The 25,203-nt window shown below is 41.2% G+C and overlaps 1 protein-coding gene across 5 annotated transcripts in view; it reads right to left on the bottom strand.

Annotated features, from left to right (window-relative positions):
• The window catches only part of CCDC66 (coiled-coil domain containing 66), a 93,909-nt gene extending 70,588 nt beyond the window's left edge, over nucleotides 1-23,321 (bottom strand). For 3 of the 5 annotated variants that reach the window (XR_004537356.1, XM_033926259.1, XM_033926263.1), the window contains exons 1-8: nucleotides 23,139-23,320; nucleotides 19,457-19,521; nucleotides 13,051-13,076; nucleotides 12,077-12,542; nucleotides 10,961-11,087; nucleotides 8,747-8,856; nucleotides 7,171-7,292; nucleotides 4,189-4,353 (exon numbers count right to left, since the gene is read on the bottom strand). Coding sequence is in view for 4 of the 5 variants with exons in the window: in XM_033926259.1 (XP_033782150.1) it covers nucleotides 4,189-4,353; nucleotides 7,171-7,292; nucleotides 8,747-8,856; nucleotides 10,961-11,087; nucleotides 12,077-12,542; nucleotides 13,051-13,076; nucleotides 19,457-19,521; nucleotides 23,139-23,149 (1,092 nt within the window). In the remaining variant the exon portion in view is untranslated. Of the gene's footprint in view, nucleotides 1-4,188; nucleotides 4,354-7,170; nucleotides 7,293-8,746; nucleotides 8,857-10,960; nucleotides 11,088-12,076; nucleotides 12,543-13,050; nucleotides 13,077-19,456; nucleotides 19,522-23,138 lie in introns of all 5 variants that reach the window. The other 2 variants (XM_033926261.1, XM_033926262.1) reach the window with 2 other exon arrangements.
• Nucleotides 23,322-25,203: the final 1,882 nt, after the last annotated feature.

Raw genomic sequence — 25,203 nt, 5'->3', positions numbered from 1 at the left:
ATACTTGTCTCACCAATCCTTAGTGGTGGAATCATCTCTTAAGAAATCTAATCCCACAAAAATCTATGCTGCAGTCCCTCCAGGCAGAGAGGGCCACACAATGGATAAATTTGGACACCGTCTTTATCAAAATTCCATGACGGCAAATAGAATCTTGAATTACAATTTCATGTTTACGTCCTATTTGAAGTATTGCATTAAGACCATGCCCTACTTCTTTCCTGATTTGGCTGAGCACCGGTTGCCTGCATTTTAACAACTTCAGCAGACCCTCTCTCAGATCCGTCTCTTCATGCTTCAAGCCACTTATAATGCATTTGAAATGCCTTCTAGGATTACTGCTTTTGCTGTGGCAATGTGACATCTGGCTTGGCTACGCATTGTGGACATGGATCCCAACTTACAAGATCGTCTAGCTAATTTACCATGCCAGGGTAATGAGCTTTTTGACGATTCCATTGAGGCTGCCACTAAGCGTCTCTCAGAGCATGAGTGCTCCTTTGCCTCCTTCGTTCGTCCTAAGGCTAAAACTCCTTACAGGCTACCTCCACGTCATTACCTTCAAAAGACTACTCCGGCCTTCTCCAGGCCTCCCCCTCGACAACAGCCACAGCAGCAACATCAGCAAAAACCCCAGACTCCTGCTGCAGCTAAGCCAGCGCAGTCTTTTTTGAAAATCTAAGTCTGAGCATAACGTCTACCTGCATCCATCAGTCTTCCCTTCTTCCCATAGGAGGTCGGCTCCATCATTTCTACCAACAGTGGGAGCAGATTACATCAGATGTCTGGGTTCTCATCATCATTTGGGTGGGTTACTCACTTCAATTTTTTCAAGTTCCACCAGATCTCCCTCCAAGAGAGTTTCCTTCCAGCATGTCGCAACTTCCCCTTCTTCAGGAGGCTCAGGCTCTTCTTCACCTTTGAGCTGTCGAGGAGGTTCCCTTGATCCAACAGGACACGAGCTTTTATTCCTGTTATTTTCTAGTCCCAAAGAAGACGGGAGATTTACGACCTATCCTGGACCTCAGAGCCCTCAACAAATTTCTTGTCAAAGAAAAGTTCTGGATGTTCTCTCTTCCAACACTGTACCCCCTGATGGATCAAGGGGATTGGTTATGCTCTCTAGATCTCAAAGAGGCTATTACTCATATTCCAATTCATCCAAACTCTCGCAGATTCCTAAGATTTCGGATGGGGAATCTTCATCTTCAATATCGAGTCCTTCCTTTCGTACTCGCCTCATCCACCAGGGTCTTCACAAAGTGCCTAGTTGTGGTAGCTGCAGCCCTGCGGACGCAGGGTCTTCAAGTCTATCCATATCTGGACTACTGGCTCATCAAAGCCTCATCTCAACAGGAGGTTATTGTAGCGACCTATCCTGAACCCCAGACGTTTCACCAAAGTCTGGGGTTCGAAATCAATTTTCCAAAGTCCCAGTTACATCCCTCCCAAACTCTATGGTTTATTGGAGCTGTACTGGACACCCTTCAACTCAGAGCATTCCTGCCTCAACCACGTCAAGATGCTCTCATTCACCTTTGCCAACAAGTGTCTTTCACGTGACTCTTTTTGCCAGACTTCACCTCAGAATTCCTCAGTGGACCCTGGCATCTCAGTAGCAGCAAGCTTCAGACCCACTCTCTCAACACATTACAGTAACTCCTTCGTTGAGACAGTCTCTCCACTGGTGGATGCTCTCTTCCAATCTTTCCAGAGGTTTGCTATTCCACACACTCCCTCATCAAAAGATTCTCACGACAGATTCTTCAACCTACGCTTGGGGGGCTCATTTCGAAGGTCTCCGTACTCAAGGCCATTGGTCCAGCACGGATGTCAGTGTCACATCAATCTGTTGGAACTCAGAGCGATCTTCAGTGCTCTCAAAGCTTTTCAGCATCTTCTTCACGACCAGGTAGTCCTCATTTGCACAGACAACCAAGTTGCCATGTACTATGTCAACAAGCAGGAAGGAACAGGATCTCTCCCTCTTTATCAAGAAGCTCCGAAGCTTTGGAATTGGGCAATCCTTTACAACATCTTCTTCGGAGCTGTCTACATCCAAGGGCAGCAACTCTGTCTGGCGAACAAACTGAGTTGTCTTCTACAACCTCACAAATGGACACTCAAGTCATCGCCTCTACATCATATTTTTGCTCAATGGGGAACTCCTCAGATAGACCTCTTTGCAGCTCCCTACAACAACAAACTGCCTCAGTTCTGCTCCAAGATATATTCTCCTTACCGCCTCGAGGCAGATGCTTTCCTTCTGGAATGGGCAAATCAGTTTCTCTATGCGTTCCCTCCATTCCCTCTCATTCTCAAGACTCTTGTCAAACTCAAGATGGAGCATGCCACCATGAACCTGAAAGCTCCTCGGTGGCCCATACAACCGTGGTTCTCCCTTCTACTTCAACTCAGCATCAGGAAGCCTCTACTTCTACCAGTATTTCCATCTCTGCTTACACAGAGTCAAAGGTCTCGACTTCATCCCAACCTACAGTCTCTAAACCTTACAGCTTGATACCTCTCAACCTAACTGCCATTCTACAGTTTTCTCAATCTGTACAGGACATTCTAGAGGCTTCCAGGAAGCCATCCATTAGGCAGTGTTACACCCAAAAATGGACTAGATTTTTCTACTTGGTGTACTACTCATCACAAGGAGCTGCAATCTACCTCCTTGTCTTCAGTTTTGGATTACCTGCTGTACTTATCTCACTCTGGCATCAAATCCACATCTATTAGAGTCCATCTAAGTGCCATCGCTGCTTTTCATCAGCCTATTGAAGGGAAACCCCTCTCTGCTCATCCTGTGGTTTCCAGATTTATGAAAGGACTTTTCAATGTCAACCCACCTATCAAGCTGCCTCCGGTGGTTTGGGATCACAATCTTGTTCTTACTCACTTGATGAAGCTTCCTTTCGAACCAATAGATAAGGCTCATCTTAAATATCTCACTTGGAAAGTGTTTTTTCTCTTAGCACTCATCTCTGCTAGATGAGTCAGTGAGCTCCAAGCTCTAATGGCTGACCCATATATTACAGTATTCCATCATGACAAGGTGGTTCTCCGTACTCATCCAAAATTCTTACCTAAAGTGGTTTCAGAATTTCATCTCAATCAATCCATTGTTCTTCCAGTATTTTTATAAAAGCCTCATTCTCATACTCTGGACTGTAAACGTGCTTTAGCTTTCTACTTGCTACGCACTCAACCTCACAGAACTGCTCCTCAACTTTTCATCTCCTTCGATCCAAACAAGTTGGGGCATCCTGTTTCCAAGCAAACCATCTCCAACTGGATGGTTGCTTGCATCTCTTTCTGCTATACTCAGGCTGGTCTCCATCTGCAGGGTCGAGTCACGGGCCATAAAGTTAGAGCTATGGCGGCATCTGTAGCTTTCTTCAGATCAACTCCTACTGAGGAAATCTGCAAGGCTGCCACTTGGTCCTCAGTTCATACCTTCACTTCTCATTATTGTCTGGATACTTTCTCCAGACGGGATGGCCATTTTATAACATTTATTCTCCTAAATTGCCAATTCTTCCACCATTCCATTCTGTTTAGCTTGGAGGTCACCCAAATGTTGAGAATATGCTGCCTGCTTTTCCAGGGATAAAGCACAGTTACTAACAGTTGTTATCCAGGGACAGTAGGCAGATATTCTCACAACCCACCCACCTCCCCTGGTTGGCTTCTTAGCTAGCTATCTGAACTGAGGTACCTCACAGGAGACGCACGACCTACGTTCGGCGGGAAGGCACTCGCGCATGCGTGGTGCAGCACTCGAACTCTTTGAAAGTTCTACAAGCAAGTCTGCTTGAGAGGCTGTCTGCTACGGGGCTCTGTGGATGATGTCACTCACATGTTGAGAATATCTGCCTGCTGTCCCTGAATAACAACTGTTACGGTGAGTAACTGTGCTTTCCATCCCCTGGTCAGACACCTGTCATAAGTCCATGTGGTCGTTAAATGAGGATGATCTATATTCGTGAGTCTGCAGGCTGATAGTGTGTCAGCTCTCTCATATATATATACCTAACCTTAACTTGCATTCCAGTATAGGTTTCAGCTCAGTAAACCAACTGTGTCAATACAGTTTCTTTTTATTTAAGATAAATTTATAAAAAAGGAACTATGAGAGCCAGAGAAGTGTCTACATTACTACTATAAAAAGACCAATCTTACCCCTAATACAAAGGCTGTACGAATAGCAGCTGGCAAATTAGGTGAGGTAAAGTTAGAGTTCTTGCTGATTGATTCGTTTGAAATAGGTGCAGCATTACTAATCTCTTTACTCATCACTTTTCTGTCCTCCACAGAAGAAACGCCTGATTCAGTTGGCAACAATACCTGTTAAACAATTATTATTATTTTACTTTTTGACCAGTTAATCTCAGCAGCCTCTACTACTCACATTTCTTACCCGACAGCCATGCTCATGTAAACAAGAGCTCAGGAACCACTTACAGGCACTGTAAATGGAGGGAAATCTTTTCTGAAGAACACCAGTAGACACTCCCTGGCTTCTAAGGCTACAAATGTAGTGGCAGCCATCTTTCTCCCTCTGCCATGCCCTCCATGGCACAATAAGTGTGAATGGCTTGGTGAAAACTAAACTTGAATACCCCACACCATCACCACTGGCCTCAACAAAGATAATACATTTTATATACATATAAACAGGTATTTAAAAAGAAATCTTTACAGAAGAATAATTTTTTAAGTAAACAGATGACTGAATAATCCAGTCCTAGCACTTAAAAATATTTGAAAATACAAGACAAAAAGAGGAAAATCTCCTTGCACAATATCCAGGGTCAAATGAAAAAAAAAAAAAAGTTGAACTAGCAATAAAAGCACTAACTTTAAATATAAATAAATTAATGATTTATAAAAATAGGAGACTTATCAAGACCACCATCCTTTGATACAAAGGTCTTTCAACCCAACAAGTTTCTGTGTTTCACCTGCATCAGGGGCTTATTCCATCCACTGGTATTTAGAGTAAACTGGTTTTCTGGTATCTAACTCCAAATAACTAAAATTGTTCAAACTCTTCCAAAACCAATTTAGTCTATCATTAGATCTAAAACATTTGTTTAAAATTGCATTCCAGCTGTTAATAAAATTTTCACTAACATCCTTTGGACCCCTTTTACAAAGCAGTAGTAGTGAGTACTGGAGTAGGAAATTCAGCGCAACCCATAGAAATTGAATTGACATACAAAAATCAAATTATATACAATAATAAAAAAGAAAAACAACCCCAACTATAGCCCAAAGAATTCCCAATCCCCTATATATGTGGAAATGTGGTAATTTTTAAAGCACAAAGGGGCCCTTTGTGCTTTAAAAATTACCACATTTCCACATATATAGGGGATTGGGAATTCTTTGGGCTATAGTTGGGGGTTGTTTTTCTTTTTTATTATTGTATATAATTTGATTTTTGTATGTTTATGATTCATAAATAAATATGGAAAAAAATTTTAGCTGCCAAATTTTGGACCATTCTTCAAGCTTTGTCAGTCCTTCCTCATATTATCCACACCATCAGGGGTATCTACCCTACTGCAGATTTTGGCATCAACTGCAATAAAGAATGATGCAGGGACAAATTTTTTTCCCATCCCCGCAGAATCTCTCTCTTTCCCCATTCCGTCCCCATGAGTTCTGTCCCTGTCCCAGCCCTACAAGCTCTGTTATCTGCACAAGCCTCAAACACTTATGATTTAAAGTGTTCGAGGCTTGTGCAGATAAAGACAGAGCTTGCAGGGATGGGGCAGGGACGGGATGGGGATGGAGATAGATCCAGTAGCCAAAGAGGCAAACCTTACCAGACAGCCCTTCAGTAGTATCACTTACAAACATTTTGAAAAGAACAGGCCCAAGAACCAAACCTTGCGGGATACCACTATAAGATCCCTTTCCTCAGAGTGAGCCCCATTTATCACTACTCTCTGCTGTCTTTCCACTCAACTAGTTTCTAACACAATGTCACTTTGGGGCCTATACCAAGGGCACTCAGTTTATTTATTAGGTGCCTGTGTGGAACAAAGCATTTTAAAATTCTAAATCCACCACGTCTAGCGCTCTCCCTCCATCCAACTCTCTGGTCATCCAGTCAAAGAAATTAATCAGATTTGTCCGACAAGATCTGCCTCTAGTGAAACCATGTTGCCTTGGGTCCTGTAATCCATTAGATTCCAGAAATTTCACTATTTTCTGTTTTTAAAAGTGTTTCCATTAACTTATTTACCACAGAAGTCAGACTTACCAGCCTGTAGTTCCCTACCTTTTCCTTACTTCTGCTTTTGTGGAGAGAGGTCCTCCTCCAATCCTCCAGTACCACTCCTGACTCTAGAGCAGCATTGAAAAGGTCAGTCAGCCAGTGGAGCTGCCAGAAATTTCCTAAGTTCTTTCAATACCCTCGGATGTATGCCATTTGGCCCCACTGCTTTGTCCACCTTTAGTTTAGCTAGCTCCTCATAAACAAAGTCCTCTGAAAATCGTTCTGGACTTGACACATCTTCATTTCTATTTGTGTTTGTCGTCTGCGGTCCTGCTGTTAAACAATTCACCCTTATCTTTATCTCCTTCCACATATTCGAGTCTCAATTTTGCACTTCCTCCTATAACTAGCATATTTTAAAAAAATCTTGTCCTCCTTTTTACCATGTCGGCTACTTTTTCTTCCAGTTATATCTTTGCTTTCCTAACTATTCTACTAGCTTCTCTTAACATTTCCAGATATTTTTGCCCATCTTCCTCTTTTTGTAGTCTTTTGTAATTTATGAAGGCTAACCTCTTCTTAAGACACAATATCCTGTGTTCAGGAAAATAGCAGAAGCACAACAAAAAAATAAATGCTATAATATTTACTGAACTCAATAAAAACTGACCTACAATTTTTAGATACGCAATTTTTTTTAAACTATGAAGATTCAACTGAGCTTCCCATTTCTGTTTAAAATAAGTTCAACACATGATATATCCTAAAAAATAAAAAAAGTAGTTTTGAACGTTTCCCATTATATACTAAGCTCAAGTACAGAAATTTGTTGTTATAATATATTTGGATCAACAAGGTATGAGTCACATTCTTCTGTATTCAAAAAGATTATTACCTGACCCTATATGCCATGGTGTTTGATATATTTACCTTACCTTCAGTTGATCAATTGTCTGTTTTTCTAAATTTGCATTATCGGCACTATGTCTTCCTGAAAGATAATTAGCTTGTTCCCGAAAACTCTCTTTTTGCTTTTTCTTCAGAGCTACTTGCTCATCTTTAGAAAAATAAAACAAAAGTTATAATAGAATAGTAAAACAATTATGAGACAATAAGTACAACTAAAAGAATAAATGCAATATCTTTCTTTTTTTTTTTTTTCAAATTCTTTATTCATTTTTTCATCTTACATCAAGTACACAATTTTACATCATTTAAAACTTTCTTGCCACAACAATTATTTCTGGGCCACTTAAGAGACAAATTTTACCCCGTCCCCGCAGGAACTCAATTTCCCCGTCCTGTCCCCGCGTGTTTTGTCTCTGTCCCTGTCCTATTCCTGCAAGCTCTGCTTTAACTGCACAAGCCTCGAATACTTATGATTTTAAAGTGTTTGAAGATTGTGCAGATGAGGACAGAGCTTGCAGGAATGGGGCAGGGATAGGAACAGAACTCACCAGGACGGGAAAATGAGTTCCTGCGGGGACAGGAAAAAATTTGTCCCCATGTCATTCTCCATCTTACCCCTTGAATAGGACAATCATTGTTAGTTGATTATAAAGCCAAGTCTCCACTATTAATAAACCTGAACTGACTATTTAGCATTATGAGAGGAAAAAGGCAGATTTGGGAAAAGTTTCCTTTCTGCTAAATCAGAATGTCTCCTGTTGCAGCCATTTTTATCTATCCTGCCACCCCCCTCCTCCAGATGTTCTATTATCTGCCTGCACAGCTGCTAGAGTTAGTGCAGGGATTCCCTCTGGCAGACTTGGGGCGTTTACTAGGCTGGGCCTGCCTCCAATAATGCAACTTCCTCGGAAATGAGCCTAGTCTTGCTAACACCCTGAAGTTGCCAGAGGGAATTCCTACAGTAATGCTGGCAGCTGTGCAGGCAAGTTGTTTCTTAAGTTTTTGCGTGGTTCCTAGATTCAGTGGCCTGGGAAGGTCGAGTAACTAGGATGTCAAAAACGGTCGACACTCCTGTGAGGAAAAAAGGCCAAAAAATTTACAAAAATAAACCAAAGTCAAGTAAAATACTGGAATACAATAAAAATTAGAAATTATGAGGAAAATACTGAAGAATAAGCATGGGAAGGCATAAAAAAAAAGACAAAAAGTTCAACACACTGAAGAGAAAAGCGAAGATACAGCTTCTGAGCTCCATGGAAAACAAAGACCTGACTGTCCTGAGCGCAGACATCAGACAAGGAAGGCACCAGCCTGCATGCAATATGGACACTACTTAAAGATTTAAAGTGACAGTGCACATGGTAGTATCCTTACGGGTTCTCTGTGGATGACGTTGCCAACATATAAGAATATTATGCCTGCTTGTCCTTGGAGAACTCTAGAGTATCAGTCCCTATAGCATGTGTTTGCCATGTACAACGCAAAGTGATATCCACTAAGGATTTTGCCTACATTCTTTACAAATATTGGCTGTAGAGCAAAAGAGAAATTAACAAGCATTGTGGTATATTTTTGTTAAGATGTGATATATATACAACATACCTAGTTCTTTCTTCCACTGGGACTTCTTTGCCTCCAGCAGATCTTTATCCCTTTCTCTTTCACCAAGAGTACTGAATATATCACCCTGTTGCCATTTGTCATTATTTCCACTAAAAAGGAAAACATTTTTTAAATAATAAAAAAGGAAACATTTTTAAATATTTAGTATAAAAACTATTTTAATTTTACTGACATTTATTCTTTTTTTTTATAAATCTTTATTCATTTTCACCTCTTACAACAAATGTATCAATAAATTGACAATTGAAAGTTAAATACATCACTTGAACATCTGTCATAATTAACAATAATATATAAAATTTAATCCCTTCCTTCCCATCCCAACCATAACATATGCAATCAAATATATCCTATAAAATATTCTTTTTTACTTATCCAATCATATAATAAAATTCAGAATTCCCCCCTTCCCATCCGTTCACTTGCATGGTACTTATAATGGAAAATGGTAAATGGTATCTATTCATTACAATATTTTGTCAATGGCCCCCATATCTCTTTAAATTTTTTATAAATCCCTTTTGTATGGCTATTGTTCTCTCCATCTTATAGATGTGACACAATGAGTTCCACCAAAAACTGTAATTAAGCCTGCTCCAATTTTTCCGATTATGCATGATATGTTGTATGTCGATGCCTGACATTTATTCTAAAACTCTTCATCCTGCTCATTTCCATCTCTCTCACTAACGCTGGGTTTTACTAAGCTGCGGTAGAGATTTCTACCACGGCCCAGAGCACTAAATTCTCCAACACTACTCCGATGCGCATAGAATTCCCATGAGTGTCAGAGCAGTGTCAGAGCATTTAGCGCTCCAGGCCACGGTAAAAACCTCTACCATAGCTAAGTAAAAGGAGCCCTAAATAACTTTACACTCGAAACCCTGGTATAAGATATTATATAAAGTTCTAACACAATAAAATTGTGCAATTGCCATTTAAGTCCATTTTAACGCAGGAAACAGAGATAGATGTTTAAACATGCCTTCTGGGATATATATCTATATATATCTTTATCTAAGTTTTGGTGATATGCACATAACATACAGAATACTGTATAGGTTTTATGGATTAATGTGTGTGCAGTCCACGTATATGTCCACATGCTATTGGGGATGTGTGTTAAATTGTGGAGCACTGGAACATATTTGTGTGTGCACACATGCTAGTATTAAAAACATTTACACATGTAATTGGTACATACACGTTAGCATTTATTTTATAGAATTTCCCCCTTGGGGTATAATTTTATATAGAATTTTCTGCATACCAAGCATGTTTTACATGTGGAAAAAGCACAGTTACTTACCGTAACAGGTGTTATCCAGGGACAGCAGGCAGATATTCTTGACTGATGGGTGACGGCACCGACGGAGCCCCGGTACGGACAATTTTAGAGTGATTGCACTCTAAGAACTTGGAAAGTTCTAGTAGGCCGCACCGCGCACCCGCGAGTGCCTTCCCGCCCGACAGAGGCGCGCGGTCCCCAGTTAGGATAAGCCAGCTAAGAAGCCAACCCGGGGAGGTGGGTGGGACGCAAGAATATCTGCCTGCTGTCCCTGGATAACACCTGTTACGGTAAGTAACTGTGCTTTATCCCAGGACAAGCAGGCAGCATATTCTTGACTGATGGGTGACGTCCAAGCTAACAAAAAGAGGGATGGAGGGAAGGTTGGCCATTAGGAAAACAAATTTTGCAAAACAGATTGGCCGAAGTGTCCATCCCATCTGGAGAATGCATCCAGACAATAATGAGATGTAAAAGTATGAACTGAGGACCAAGTAGCAGCCTTGCAGATTTCCTCAATAGGGGTGGAACGGAGGAAAGCTACAGATGCTGCCATAGCCCGGACTCTATGGGCTGTGACAGAACCTTCCAGTGTCAGTCCGGTCTGAGCATAACAGAATGAAATGCACGCTGCCAGCCAATTAGACAACGTACGTTTAGAAACAGGACGTCCCAATTTATTCGGATCAAAGGACAGAAAGAGTTGGGGAACTGATCTGTGGGGTTTCGTACGCTCTAAATAGTAAGCTAGATTTTATGTGTTAGATATTATAGTTCTATATTGGAATTACTTGTATGATGTATTTTTGTGCACTTGTTTTGATATGAAAATGAATAAAGATTAAAAAAAAAAAAGAAAGACCTAATATTGCAAATGTTTTCTGTGGAAAACGAAAGGTACTCACATTTCTGATTTTTGTTCTTCCTGCCCAGCTAGAACTTTTTCATTTAATACAGGATCTTTTTTGACTTGATCAGGTGAAACTTCAGACATTTGATGTACTCCCTGGTTTTCTTGTGTTTCCAAACTCTCTTGGATTAAGAATAAAAACATTAAAAAAAACAGTAGATTTCCTTATTTATATGATCCATCAACAGAATAACCATGCTATTAATATACAGTGGAAAAAGCCAAGACTTTTGAAGTCATTTGAATTACTCTAAAATTACGGTATTAGCATTTATTTATAAATTCTTCCATACCACTAGTTTGGTACAAAATCATTCAAGGTAGTTCAAAACAAGCATTCTGCATCAGAAAATACTACTTCCTATGAGTAATGGGGTAGATTTTTTAAATGGATCAGAACAAGCTAAGAAGCACAATTATATTATATTTTAGCTTAGGGGTTTAATTTTAGTTGCAGCTGAAATTAGGATAAATCTAGCTAGTTAGATTTAAAATTGGGATATCTGTGCTTAGGGTTCACTGGCTAACTTCATTTCTCTGACTGAACCCTGCCTCCAGGACCATCCACTTACCAACTGTCTAAAAAGGCAGTTGATTTACAAAACCAGACAGCCATATTTTCAAATACCAGATCCAGCTGACAACTTTGAAAGTTTGAAAATCTACCCCAATGGAATCAGACTTAGGACCACACATGCTAACTATTATTCTCACAGACACAAATGGGGTGGGAGGGGGGAGAGTTATTAGTCTGCACTACCATTATTTCACAGTTAACTCCAGTTATCAGTATTGGCTAGATATGTGCAAATTTTTTCTCATGTGAGCAACAAGTTAAAAACCAACCCTTTTTGTGATCAACCATGTAAAATCTGTGAGCAATGCACCTAGAATGTATAAGCGATTGTTCATGTGCTCAGTTTAGAGGGTGAAATAGAAAAACAAACCAGGAATAAAACTCCACAATCCAAACAGAAATGAAAAAAAAACAACACAGTGGAGATATTAAGACAAGTTGGTGTGCAGTTTATTCAATAATCATAAAAGCCTGTGCGTAAATTATTTCTATCATAAATGATCAATCAGTTTTGATTAAAGGAAAATGTCTTACTTTTGTCTTGTTCACCGTCATCCTGGCCATCAGATACAGCTTTGGATCCTTGACGTGTAGCTAACAATATCTGCTGTAACTGCTCCTGAGTTAAACATACCAAACTATTCCGGAGATCTTCAGCAGTGATGGTAGGTTTCGTTTGAGGTTTTTGTTTGGTGTTCGAAACTATAGTCTTTTTAATGCTGATGTTAGCCTTTTGGGCAGGCTGTTTTCCAGTATCACTATTTTCTTGGGGTATGAAAGTAAAGTCTTTGCTCTCCTTTGGCAAGTCACAGGTTGGCTTACGTGGGAGAAAATTACCAGGTTTTTTGTCCCCCTTTGTCATTGAAAATCCAGGGCCAGTTCTGGTTTTTGGTAAAGATTTTTCAGTCTTGGCATTAGTACTCTGCGTTGACTTAAGAATTTGGCCAGTCTGTTTAGTTTTTAAACTATGCTTTTGTATTCTTGCTTTGTAACCTGCCTGCTGAAACAACATAGATTATTTGTGCCCAAGGCTAACCATAACTTTTGGATATGTACATTGAATGCATTACTGCTCAATTTATCACCATCATTTTTCCCAAGTGCACTGTGATTCACATATATTGTGCTGTTCTCAAAAACACAGTTCTTTTGCATGTATTAATCTAAATTGCAAGCTAAAACAGTCAACAATTCTCTTATACATCATAACACCCATTCATTTAAGTAAATACGACACATGTTTATTTTAATATCATTCCCAATTTAAAAATTCTATGGCCTATTTAGATCTCCCTCTTTGCCCATCAAACCATCCCCATTTCGCCATTTCTAGTAGATAAAGCTTGCAGGTTAAAAAAAAAAGCAGCCCCCCTGAATCAAAACCATGCATAATTTTATAAAGCTGCATTAATGTTTTCTTTTTTTTTTTTTTTTTTTACCAGTTTTGATAAAAATGAATCTTTGGGTATTATGGACTATGCAGCTAAAGACAACTTTCCATTCCTTACCTGCTTGTTCACTTTTGATTCAACTGCTGTAAGACAAAAATATTTCAGTTATAAATTAAAATTTGCATTTGAAGAGGAACACACCGACATGAAGGGAGGAAAGGAGGAAAGGAAAGAGCAGAAAGCGATTCAACCTGACCATAGAGAGAGGGAGGGAGGGAAGAGGAAAAATAGGGATACCCAACCACAGAGGGAATGAGGGAGGGAAGGATAGATACAGTAAATACAGCCAACCAATAGGAGTCTTCTTTACCCCCAAAACAGAAGTTTAGTATGCAATATATATTTTTTTTTCATGTGCTTTGCTTAAGTAATGCATTATTAAACATATTTTGACCTAATATCAAACTGGAGTCCTCTTTAGCCCCCAAAATAAAGCCCCGTTCACCTATATGTAGATGCCTCCAGCATGCCTGACGCCTAAGTCACGTTCTAGCGCCCAGCTCACATTCAAAAGTTGACCTGTTTTTGCAACGCCTACATTTTAGGCATTAGGTAGACACGTTAGCACACTCATCGGCATGCGATTCTTTAAACGGGCATCTATTTCGAAGCCACGCCCACACCTATCCTGTAAGGCACGACTTTTGACCATGAAATTGTGGACGTCTATTTTGAGAATCGTGTCTAGCACTTGGATGTTTAAGTTCTAATTAATGCTCTAATTATCCACTTTATTTGGACACCTAAGTCCATGGGTGTCCACATTGTGGACGCCTAAACTTAAATGTCCTTTACAGAATTTGCCCCATAGTGCTGCTGAATATACATTATGCGGCAACTGTGGAACTTCTTCATCGCTTATGTTTAGGCCTGTTTTTCTGCATGGCGTACATAAATTATAAGTTATTTGGAGAGCAGCTGAATTTCACTGCTTTCTGGATAACCTTTTTTGCTGATCACTGGCTCGGTCGTAGCGCTGCCCCTTTTCTATATGGATAAATGCCAGCAGGTCACTGGTTACAGGAACAGCTTTGAACACTAGGTCCAATATTACCAATCTGCTCAAGAAATACTCTTCTTTATAAGAATACATGTAATGGAAAAAGAAAAGAAAATTTGACATTTTATGGCCGTGGCATCTGATTTATGCCTGGTCCTGCATTTCTATTAAATAGGTTCCATTAAAATGTCACTATGATCCCTTTACAAAATAAAGGACAAAAGATGCCCAGTAGGTTTTTTTTTCCAGGATGCAGTTGACAGAGTCTCAAAAACAATGTTACCTAAGCATTCTCATCTTATTTATGAGACAATAATTCTAAAGGCTTCACTTCCCATCATTATTTGTGTTTTCTCTTTGGCCTCAGGTGTTATATGCCCTTCATGCAATGTCCATTTAAGAATCCTGCTGAAGGATAAAAGAACAACAACCCCCCCCCCCCAAAAAAAAAAGAGGAAACTGAAAAAATATATCGAGAGAACTAGTCTCCTCTAATCCAAAAAGAAGGATGAGGGGGAGAGACAGCCAAACAGACACCTACCACTCAATTTTAAAGTGAATGGGAAGTCCTCAGTCTCACAGCCTGCAGTGGGAACTAATCCCTAATGCTCATTTTATGCTGGCTATTCCTTACTCCAGACTTTCACGGAGAAGCTAAGTACCTCAATTTTTTGTGACTGTGCCGGCTTGGCTAATTCTGGACGCTACTGTACCCTCGGATAAGGGGCAGAGACAGCCTAACTTATTTATTGATGTGATTATTTACGATTGCCTTTTTACTGTTAGCACACTGGTTTGTGCACTAATTACATTTAAATTTGCACCTTTTGGATGTATGACTGACAGCTGGTGCATTAGGGACTAGTTCCCACTTCAGGCTGTGAGACTGAGGGCTTCCCATTCACTTTAAAATTGAGTGGTAGGTGTCTGTTTGGCTGTCTCTCCCCCTCATCCTTCTTTTTGGGTTGAAGGATAAAAGAAGGCACAAAGCATACACAGTATCTCAAAACCTAAGAGGTAGTATGAACTTTGTCTTTATCAAGAATGGCATCTTCAATTATGTGGCAATATCAAATATAGCTGTAGACTGTTTTCACTCAGTGTGCTACAGCATGTAGAATGAAAAAGAGATTATGTACTTACCCTGGTAAGCTCTTTTCCAGTAGATAGGTGAGACATTTTAGACAGTAGGGTTATTTCCTTATAGCCGTGTGCTGCTGCAGAAGGAATCCACTCCGGATTTTCACTCTGCCTCTGTTATACTTCATTGGGCACTCACTAAAGTTAAAAGGGGATCGATTTCGTACAAACGTAAGGAAGTTCTTCCTCACCACGAGAGTGGTAGAAAACTGGAACGCTATTCCAGAGGCTGTTATAGGGGAAAATACAAAGTTAGACAAGTTCCTGCTGAACCAGAACGTATGCAGGTAAGGCTAGTCTCAGTTAGGGTACTGGTCGTTGACTTAAGGGCCGCCGTGTGAGCGGACTGCTGGGCACGATGGACCACTGGTCTGACCCACAGCAGCAATTCTTATGTTCAGTTAGTACCCAAGCATGTAGAGCCACACAATACACATGAAGAAGATGGCACCTGTAGCAACCAGCTTAAACAAACTGTTCTGCTCAAAAGTAGCTAAACACTACTGTTAACTGCCAACACTGGCTTCAAAGGAGCTCAGAAACTACTCCACAATAAATTGAAACATATATACAGTCTTCCCAATCCCCAAGGGCTGACAGGCATCCAAGAATCAGCTTGGAGAAGCTGAATATTGTAAGCAGGCGCAGGAAGGATAGGGTGGGAGTCTAGAATGTCTCACCTATCTACTGGAAAAGAGCTTACCAGGGTAAGTAGATACTCTCTTTTTCTAGTGCAGTGTATCTCAAACTGTGTGCCTCCTGAGATTCCAAGTGTGCCGCGGCACACTGAGGAGGAAGAGAGGCGCCTGCCAGCTGACTTCCCTATGCAGTACAGCACCAGCGCTGCCCAATTCACCAAAAGCCTGCAAGTTTCCCCCCTTCTCCGGCTTCCCCCCGGCCTCATCTTTAAAGCTAATTACAGCAGCCTGCAGAGGATAGCCGGTAGGTAAAATAATTTTATTTTCAATATAGTGATTGAAATGTCTCAGTTTTGAGAATTTATATCTGCTGTGTTATATTGTGTGTATATGAAAAATGAATGGAAAAAATTGCACACTTCTGGGCACCTTAAGCCTTGGCCACTACCTTTAGTGTGCCCTGGATTGAGAAAGTTTGAGAGACACTGTTCTAGTGCAATAGGTGAGACATTCTAGACAGGTCCGGATAGGTGCTAAGCCAAAGGCCGCAACTCCTGCGCAGGTGTATCAGGTCTGCGAACTACAGCCTACAAGGCCAATCTGGAGCCATCACGGCTACACCAGAGTGTCGAGCTCCTCGCTTCCGGGCTCAGATCTTTGATTAAAGAAGCAAACTGCTTTCCTGTTTCTTGCATGGTCATGAGGTCGAAGTGGGCTCAACCCCAGCGCTCTGAACGCTACTGTGGACAGGGCCCACTCAAACAGATCAAAAATATGTCTGCTGAAGAAGTCTGCCTGAACATTGTCTACTTCCATATTCACTGCCATCAGTGCTAGGTGGTGACGTTCCACCTAAAGGAAAAGAAGGCGGGCTTCCTGAGCCAGAGGACTGCACTTGGTCCCTCCCTTGTGATTGACGTAAGCTACTGCTGACGCATTGTTGGAGAAGACCCTGACCACTTGGCTCCCCAGAGTCTTCTGCAAGCTTCTCAAAACTAGCCAAATGGCCCTAAGCTCCAATCAGTCAATTTTCCATTTTTGCTGAGAGAGCGTCCAACTCCCCTGAACAGGTGAATGATTATAACGGGTTCTCTAGCCCCAAAGGCTGGCATCTGTCATTACCATGATCCAGGAAGCAATGCAAAGCGAATGTTAGAGAAGCCACCAGTCCATGCTTGTCTAGACTTCCAGAGTCTAAGGCAGATGGGCCTATAAGGCCTCCCTGTGTGGAGCCCAGCGAGAGATCAAAACATACTGAATAGGATGCATGTGCGCCCTAGCCTAAAGAACTACATCCAGTGCAGCAACCATGGATTCCAGAACTTGAAGCTAATACCATGCCAAAGGAGCTGGCCGTTCTAGAAGGGAAGAAATCTGGGCACACAGCTTCTGCCTGTGGGCTTCTGGTAAATAGACGCAGCCTGCCCAGGTATTCCAATGACTGTGTGAACATCAGATAGCTCTTCCTGAAGTTGACAATCCAGTCCAGGTCCTTCAGCACCTGGAGCACCCACTTCACCATGCGCCATTCCTCGGTCAGCGAGGGAGCTCTGATCAGCCAGTGATCCAAGCAAGGGTGAACCTGGAGACACATCTCTCGCAAGTACCCTGTGAGACACCGCCGAGTCTTCTAAGGGCACCTAACACCTGAGCTCAGCTCCAGAGAAAACCCTGAGCTCCAGAGAAAACTATGCAGGCTGTCTAATAAGTGCCCAGTGGGATCAGCCTGTCAGCTACAGACCAAAGTCTATGAATTCTCAAGCAGGCAGAGCTTCAAATTTGCTCCAAGCACTAAATTACCCAAAAAGGGAATGAAATTACATTGAATTAAGAATAATAAAATGGGGAAAGGAGAACAAACACTGAAGGTGAAGCTAGAGAGCCCAGTGAAGTATAAGAGAAGCAGGGTGAAAAAATCCATAGGGAAATAACCCTACTGTCTAGAATGTCTCACTTATTGCACTGGAAAAATGGGATTTTTCACATCTACAATAAATGATCATTTATAAAATTCATGCAAACCACCAAATGACGTTCCTACTCCCACTTCATACCAACCCATTAGAATCAACTGCCCCCACATATTAGATCCCTTGAAGGACTCCTCAACTTTAGGAAAGCAATAAAAACATACCTCTTCAACTAACTCCCCCACCCACACCGATATATTACAAAGAAATGTATATCGATACAAGATCCTCAGTATGTGTCACATTATGATAAAAACTTGTATTGAAAAATATTGCACTGTAACTATGAGAAATTTAACCTGTGTAAACTGTATATTATGTATATTGGTTTTAGATCCCTAGTTTGTGTCGAGTTAGGATAAAAATTTGTAGCAGAAAGAAAAAAACCTTGTACTGTAACTATGGCAAATTGTAACCTGTTATATGTATATTATGTATGTTAATCTGTAACCTGTCCTAAGCTCTTTGGGGAGGATGGAATAGAAAACAAATCAAATCAAATACATAAATAGTTCTTCAACTGAAGATCCTGAAAGTGAGCTTATGAGGCTAGTATCATTTTGTAGCAGCTGCCTGGTATATAGCAATTCTGCTATGGATGGGGAACAGAACAAAACAGTCAGAAACCCCTATCAGTTCAATCATTAGGACCATCAATAGGAATGAAATCAATACTAAGTTGTATTTTCTAAGTGTCTGTGCTCCTAGGCATGATTATGAAGGGTGGCACTTTGATGGATACCAGTTTTTCCTAGTGGAATACAGCTTGCTTTACTTTTGGTAATAAGACTTGATACACGCATGTAGCAAAAACACTAAGGGGGGGAAGTTATCAATGTAGGCCATCATTAAGAATTATTTTACTGCAAACCCAGGATATTAGTAACTAGTTTTCATTACATAAAACAGGACCTGTGTTAAAATATCATGAGCTGGTGTAAAATAACTTATGTGCTAAGGTGGCAATTCTATAAAATAGCATCTAAATTAAGGCACCACAAAGGGAAACATTTAGAATAATCGCATTAGGGCATGCCTAACCTGTTAGAATATTAGCACAAGTCTAAACTGGTATGCCAAAATTTACACGTGACTGCTTACATCAGGTCAATGATTGGCATGGCTATCTGTGCCTTTCAATGCATGCAACTGATACTATTCTATAAGTTATGCACATTGCTAGGCAGAATACCCACGACATGCCCATGCTCTGCCCACAGGTAATAAGCATTTAAGGAGCTTTATGGGCTGCAGGTTTATGTATTTTGTCATTTATGGCACAATCATGTGCATAAGTGCAGTTATTCCATAAACATGGTGTACAAATTGGTACTTAACCCCCGTGATAGCGGTTTTTAGCGCAGATCGGCACATTGAATGCTCTGCGCTGCTCCAGACGCTCACAGCAACTCTATGAGTGTCGGGAGCAGTACAGAGCATTCACCGCGTTGGTCTTGCACTAAAACCCGCTATCACAGTTTTGTGAAAGGGGAGGGGGTAAGTTAGGCATGCCTTACAGAATTGCCTTTCAATATTCTGGACAATAGTACTCTTGTTTAATATGATTACTACAGCATGATGTAAAAAAAGCATTTAATTTGACCTGAAATCGAATAACCATGTTTTCAGTCTTTCCAATGTTTCCAGTTTTAATAACATTTGTTAGAAACTTTCAGAACAGAGCGAGATATTTCTCATTACTAAATGCATCATACCACATGAAGCTAAAATTAGCCTGGGCTTTCCATCCAATATTTGAGTTTCAAGCTTCAAACCATCCCTGCAAAAAGAAAAACAAACAAACCATAGTTCCTTAATGAAGAACAAAAGTGAGAAAGAAACACTGGGCTCCTTTTATCAAACTGCGGTAGCGAGTGTGCCGTGGCAAATGCACCAAAGCCCATTCAATTCCTATGGGCTTCAAAGCATTTGCCACGGCAGACTCGCTACTACGGCTTTGTAAAAGGGGCCCATAATTGACTGCAAGAAATAGGGATGGACACCCAGAAAGTTTTTGTTCCATGTTTATTTGTTTCTTTTTTTCAAATGGAAACAAATATAATTAGGAGCACACATAGCACCTTATTGCTGACAAACAAAATAAGCAAAAAAATACACCTCATACACCACTTAAGTAAACAAAAGGTCAAAGTAGCTTACAATAAAAACAAATTTTCACACTTGCCAGCTACTTGGACCTGGATTGGCCACTGTTGGAAACAGGTTACTGGGTTTGATGGACTGTCACTAGAGAATGGCATGGGGACAAATTTGTCCCGTCTCCGCAGAAACTCAATTTCTCCATCCCGTCCCTGTGACTTTTGTCTATGTCCCTGCCCCATTCCTGTAAGCTCTGTCTTAACTGCACAAGCCTCAAACACTTATGATTTTAAAGTGTTTGAGGCTTGTGCAGATGAGGATGGAGTTTGCAGGAATGGGACAGGGACAGGAAAATTTGTTCCTGTGGGGACGGGGAAAATTTGTCCCCATGTCATTCTCTGTCACTCTGTGTCATTCTCTGTCACTCTGTCAGCACTCTGTCAGCTCTTATGTCGTTATTCCTTGGAAAGGGTAACACCACTATACTTCCAATTTCACTGCTTACCTATGGAAGCTAGAATTTTCTTCAAGCTCAAGTTTTAAATTAGTCAAGGCTCTGTCCCATCTTACATGCATACTTTAATCCCTGTTTCTTGCTCATCTTCAAAACGCCTATCTTTTCTAAACCTGAGCAGTGCAAAATCTATTAAACTTAACATATTTTTTTTCTTATACAGTAGTAAAATCGTGGAATCTACTACTGATTATGATACACCATAAGACTATTATGAAGAGATTTAACCAAGGCGGTATACAGCAGATAAAATTCAACATAAAACTTAGAGTTTTGTTATTAGCATTACAGAAGTAAAAAGACCACAGTTAAACATAAATACAATGAATGAGGTACAGTTAAAATCAGTAAACTGAAACTTAACAGGACTACCACGAAACAGCACTAAAATATCAATAAGCAAAATATAATGCATACTAAAAGGAAGATATAATACTTATGAAACATCTACAGTAATAAGCACAAATCAGAACATTCAAATAACATAGGCATGACACTAATGCTTTTCTATAATACTTATCATATAGCAGAGGGGTCAAATGCAGATATTAGATGGGGGCATTGTTTTTATTGCATTCTAGGTTTTATTCCCTAGCTTTCTTTTTGTAATCTGCCATGAACCCTGTGTGGGTATACGTGGCATATATAAGAGCAAATGCAATGTAAATACAGTATAATCTCGTTATAACGAACTCGCATCTAACGGAATATCGTTTATAGCGGACGAGGTCCACTGGTCCCAGCCGTGCGCCTTTATGAACATGCTAAAAATCACCGCATATAGCAGGCTCGCATATAACGGATTTTCGCATACAATGGACAAACAATTTGGTCCCCAGAGCCGCTTTTAGCTGTAGTTTTCTTCGGCTATAACGGACATGCAGGCTCCTCCTACGAGGCGCGTGGCGTGCCAGTGATATAGTATCAAAATGCAGCCCAGAAGAAAATGACAGAGTATTTCTCTTTCCAGTACAGTACGACATAATGCTTTAGAACAGGGGCGTCCAACCTTTTGGCTTCCCTGGGCCGCATTGGCTGAAAAAAATGTTTCTGGGGCCGCACAAATGCTGCAGCAAGACAGAGGAGGGAGCCGGCAAGACAGTAAACACCCGGGAGCAGCAGAGGAAAACACTGCATCACCCTCGACCGGGGCCACACAAAATACTTCACGGGGCCACATGTGGCCCTCGGGCTGCAGGTTGGACACCCCTGCTTTAGAACATCTTTTAGGGTTCTGGTTTTGCAATCGTTTCGTGCCACACCAATGTTTTGCTGAGTTTTGTTCTTGATGGTGCCGATACGCTTGTGCAGAGACAGCTGTTCCTTGATTGTACTTTGTTTCAAGTTGACCTAAATAAAGTTTTTTAAAAAATGCAACTCTGGATATAACGGACTGTTAACATCTGGATATGGAAAATCCCATTCGCCCGGCCCCCCACCCCACCCCCCTCTTGAACCCCCACCACCACACTGTTTAATAACTAACAGACACTGATTTGTTGGAAAAATTAGGCCGCAGCCCTGTTTATTGAACTAAACAAGAAATAACAAGCCACAAATTGTTATTGACATCCGAGCTACCATATAACAAAATTTTTACCTAAATCCCCAATTCCCCGCCATCCTCAGCTAGGGCCTGGGGGTGGCATAGCCTTGATGCCCCAATAGCAAGCCATTATCTGACGCTCACTCCCCCGAGCTCACGTCCTCTTACGGCTCATCGCCTGATGAGCCCACCCCCCAAACTCTTGGTAGCTCGGGACACCGCCGCTGCGACATCCCTGAACTCCAATACCAACCGAACCACCCACGGAAGGGAGGGAAAAGCCGCTCGCAGAAGTCAGGAACCCCATGACCCCGGAAGGTCCCAGCTTTTTATACCTCCCTCTCTCGAACCTTCCATGCCCCAGCCAATCGGAAGCTCCGATCGGCTGGGGCGGGAAAATTCTCTCTTTAACTTTTCCCTGCCTAATGCTGATCTCAACAGGCGAAGGCTGGGCCCTCCAGCCCAGTATTAACTTTCACCCCTGGAGACCAGCTCTCAGGTTTACACTTTCCAGGTCCCTTGAAGTCTGTTATAACCGGATTATACTGTACCAATAATGGCCCCATTTCTGGTTCTCTAAACTAAACTAATCCTTAAGTTTGTATACCGCATCATCTCCACAGAAGTAGAGCTCGGCACGGTTTACAAGGATTGATATAGAAAGGAACTACAATGAAAAGTAGAAGAACTTAGTAAAGAGAAGTTTAGAGGGACTTAGTATATCGAAGCGGGAGGGGTCATTGCATTTTAGAGAAAAGCCAAGTTTTCCAAAGAGTTGGAGGGAGGTCAGGCTCCGAAGCGGTGTTCCAGAGTTCGGTGATCCTGAAGAAGAGGGAAGCCCCTAATTTTCCTGCATGGGATATGCCTTTTAAAGAGGGGAAGGATAGTTTGAATTTTTGAGTGGATCTGGTGGTGTTGGGATCAGAGGAGTTCCAAGCATTAAGTGCCGAGTTCTTTCCATCTACACCTAATAGGAAAATTGAAAGCCACTTTGCCTTTGTATTCTGATAATGCCAAGTCACATAGGTTGGGGATGTGGAGGGGAGGGGGGGACAAGACACCGCACCACAAAATCAATCCAACGCGGCAGATCTTCCCAAAGCTTTGCACAGAACTCCCTTAGCCACCCTAAACCCCCCAAACCCCCCACGGACAATTAAGCCTGCCACGACCCCCGGGAGGAAGTCCCAGGTCAAACGACAGCGCCAACCTTCCGAGGCGGGGGAAAGGCCCTCACCCGAGATTCATGGCAACCTGCACGGCGCCCACGGCCTCCGCTCCCGAGCCCCGGAGCCGCTTCCACCGCTCGCGCGACCACAGCCCTCGAACGGCTACTTCCTGGACTCCCGATGTGTACAGCGGTTGCTGTCAGAGCCCAACAAGGCGCCGGGCGATAGGCGGACGGGAGAAGCGAGTTCGGCCAATCGGCGCGCGAAAAAGGACGAGGTGCGCCCTTGGCTCCTATTGGTCTTTAGGGGAAGACCTATTTTTTTTGAAAAAAAAAAAAAAAAAAAGCCGCGAATGGGCTTCGTGTTAGTCTTCCTTTCAGTGTGTGATGTGCAAAGTGGGGGGGCTCTCCTTCCTGGGACTATATTTTTTTTTAGTACCTCGTACACTTTTATTTATTGATTTACTAGTTCATCACCCGGTGTTGCCCAGATAATGATTTCTCCCAATCTTCCGGTATCAGATCGATTTTTACATGTCACCCCCCACAATATTTTTCCCCAGATAGTAAGTCATATATGTACAAAGTTTGGTTGAAATCTCTCCATGCGTTTATGGATTAGACAGTTATAACTTTTACATGTCCCCCCCCCCCCCCACAGTGTTTTCCCCCAGATAATGAAGAGTTTGGTTGAAAACTTTTTAAAGTTTAATATAAAAAGAGAAAATAAATAAGTTTTGTAATAATGGTTCGATGAGGAGCTCAACTAACCAATTTTTTTTACCAACTATTTTAATTTTTGTTATCAATTTACTGATGTTTCTTTAATTTCTAAATATACATATATTATTAAATTAAGTTATAAGTGCTCAGTCTTGTATGTCTTACATGGAAACCAAAGCAAGTTGTTACAGGACCATCATTACGCTTATACGTCCTTCATATAATGCATTGTTCTTTTTTAAAAAATAATTGTTGTTCCATTTGAACATTTTTATTATATTCCACTGTAGCTGATAATTCAACAAATGCTCAATCATTATATGCAAACCGGAAATAGCTCACTTATCTTTGTTGAAGGTCTTTGCTTTGGTATCGTGATGAAATTTTTTTAAAAGGATTTTCTTCTTTGCTGGTGAAATATCGGTGAATAAGTGTCATCCAAAAATAAAGTGCAATAGTGCTGTGTTGCTCCCATATGATGAGGAGCTGACACATAAAGCCTTGGACTATGAAAATGTGGTGCCGCTGAGAGTCAATTGCCAATTGTTCTGAGAGGTGCAATGAGAAACATAATGGGTACTGTTTTCAAATTTTAAACAGTTCTCTACTGTCCGGAACATACATACAAACACACACAGATACATCCAATTTTATATATATAGATTTACCGTAGTTCGTTTTATGTCCCGTCCTCAGAACGGGTTACAAGGTTGACATACATAGTGCATAGACAATGGATTATGAGTTTACTTGTGTGGTTAAAGCTACAGCCTCAGGACCATGAAATTGTGGGTTCAAACCCATGCTGCTCCTTGTGACCCTGGGCAAGTCACTTGATCCCACCATTGCTCCAGGTACATTAGATAGCTTCTGAGCCCGGAGGGGCAGAGAGGGAAAAATGCTTGAGTTCTTGAATAAATTAATGTAAACCGTTCTGAGCTCCCCTGGAAGACTGGTATAGAAAATTGAATAAATAACTAAAAATTATCCTGCTGTTGTGGAACTGAATATTGCAATAAGAATAAGATCCATGAGATCTCATGAATCTTACTGCAAGACTTGGTTCAATGGGATCAGGAGAGGAGGTGCTTAAACACCTCTGCCTGGGTGCACAAACCACTCTGGACAATTCTATAACTTGGCACCATAATGGGGCTTAGTACCAATCCCATAATGCCATTTAGGCAAGTTTAAGTCATACTAGTGCTAACCCATGTTGGCACACCAAAATTTTAGTGCACCCATTTACAACAGGCTGTATGCCACACAATATGCACAACTGATAGTATTCTATAAAAGGTACACATTGCTTGGCAACATGCCCAAGGCACACCCATACTCCACCCACATATACACCATCTTACGTTTTTTCTGCAGATCCTGTTGGTTTTTCTTTTGCACCATCTTGCTA

The sequence above is a fragment of the Geotrypetes seraphini genome, chromosome 17, assembly GCF_902459505.1.
Source record: "Geotrypetes seraphini chromosome 17, aGeoSer1.1, whole genome shotgun sequence".
Taxonomy (NCBI): Eukaryota; Metazoa; Chordata; class Amphibia; order Gymnophiona; family Dermophiidae; genus Geotrypetes; species Geotrypetes seraphini.
This window is presented reverse-complemented; position numbering and strand designations above follow the sequence as displayed.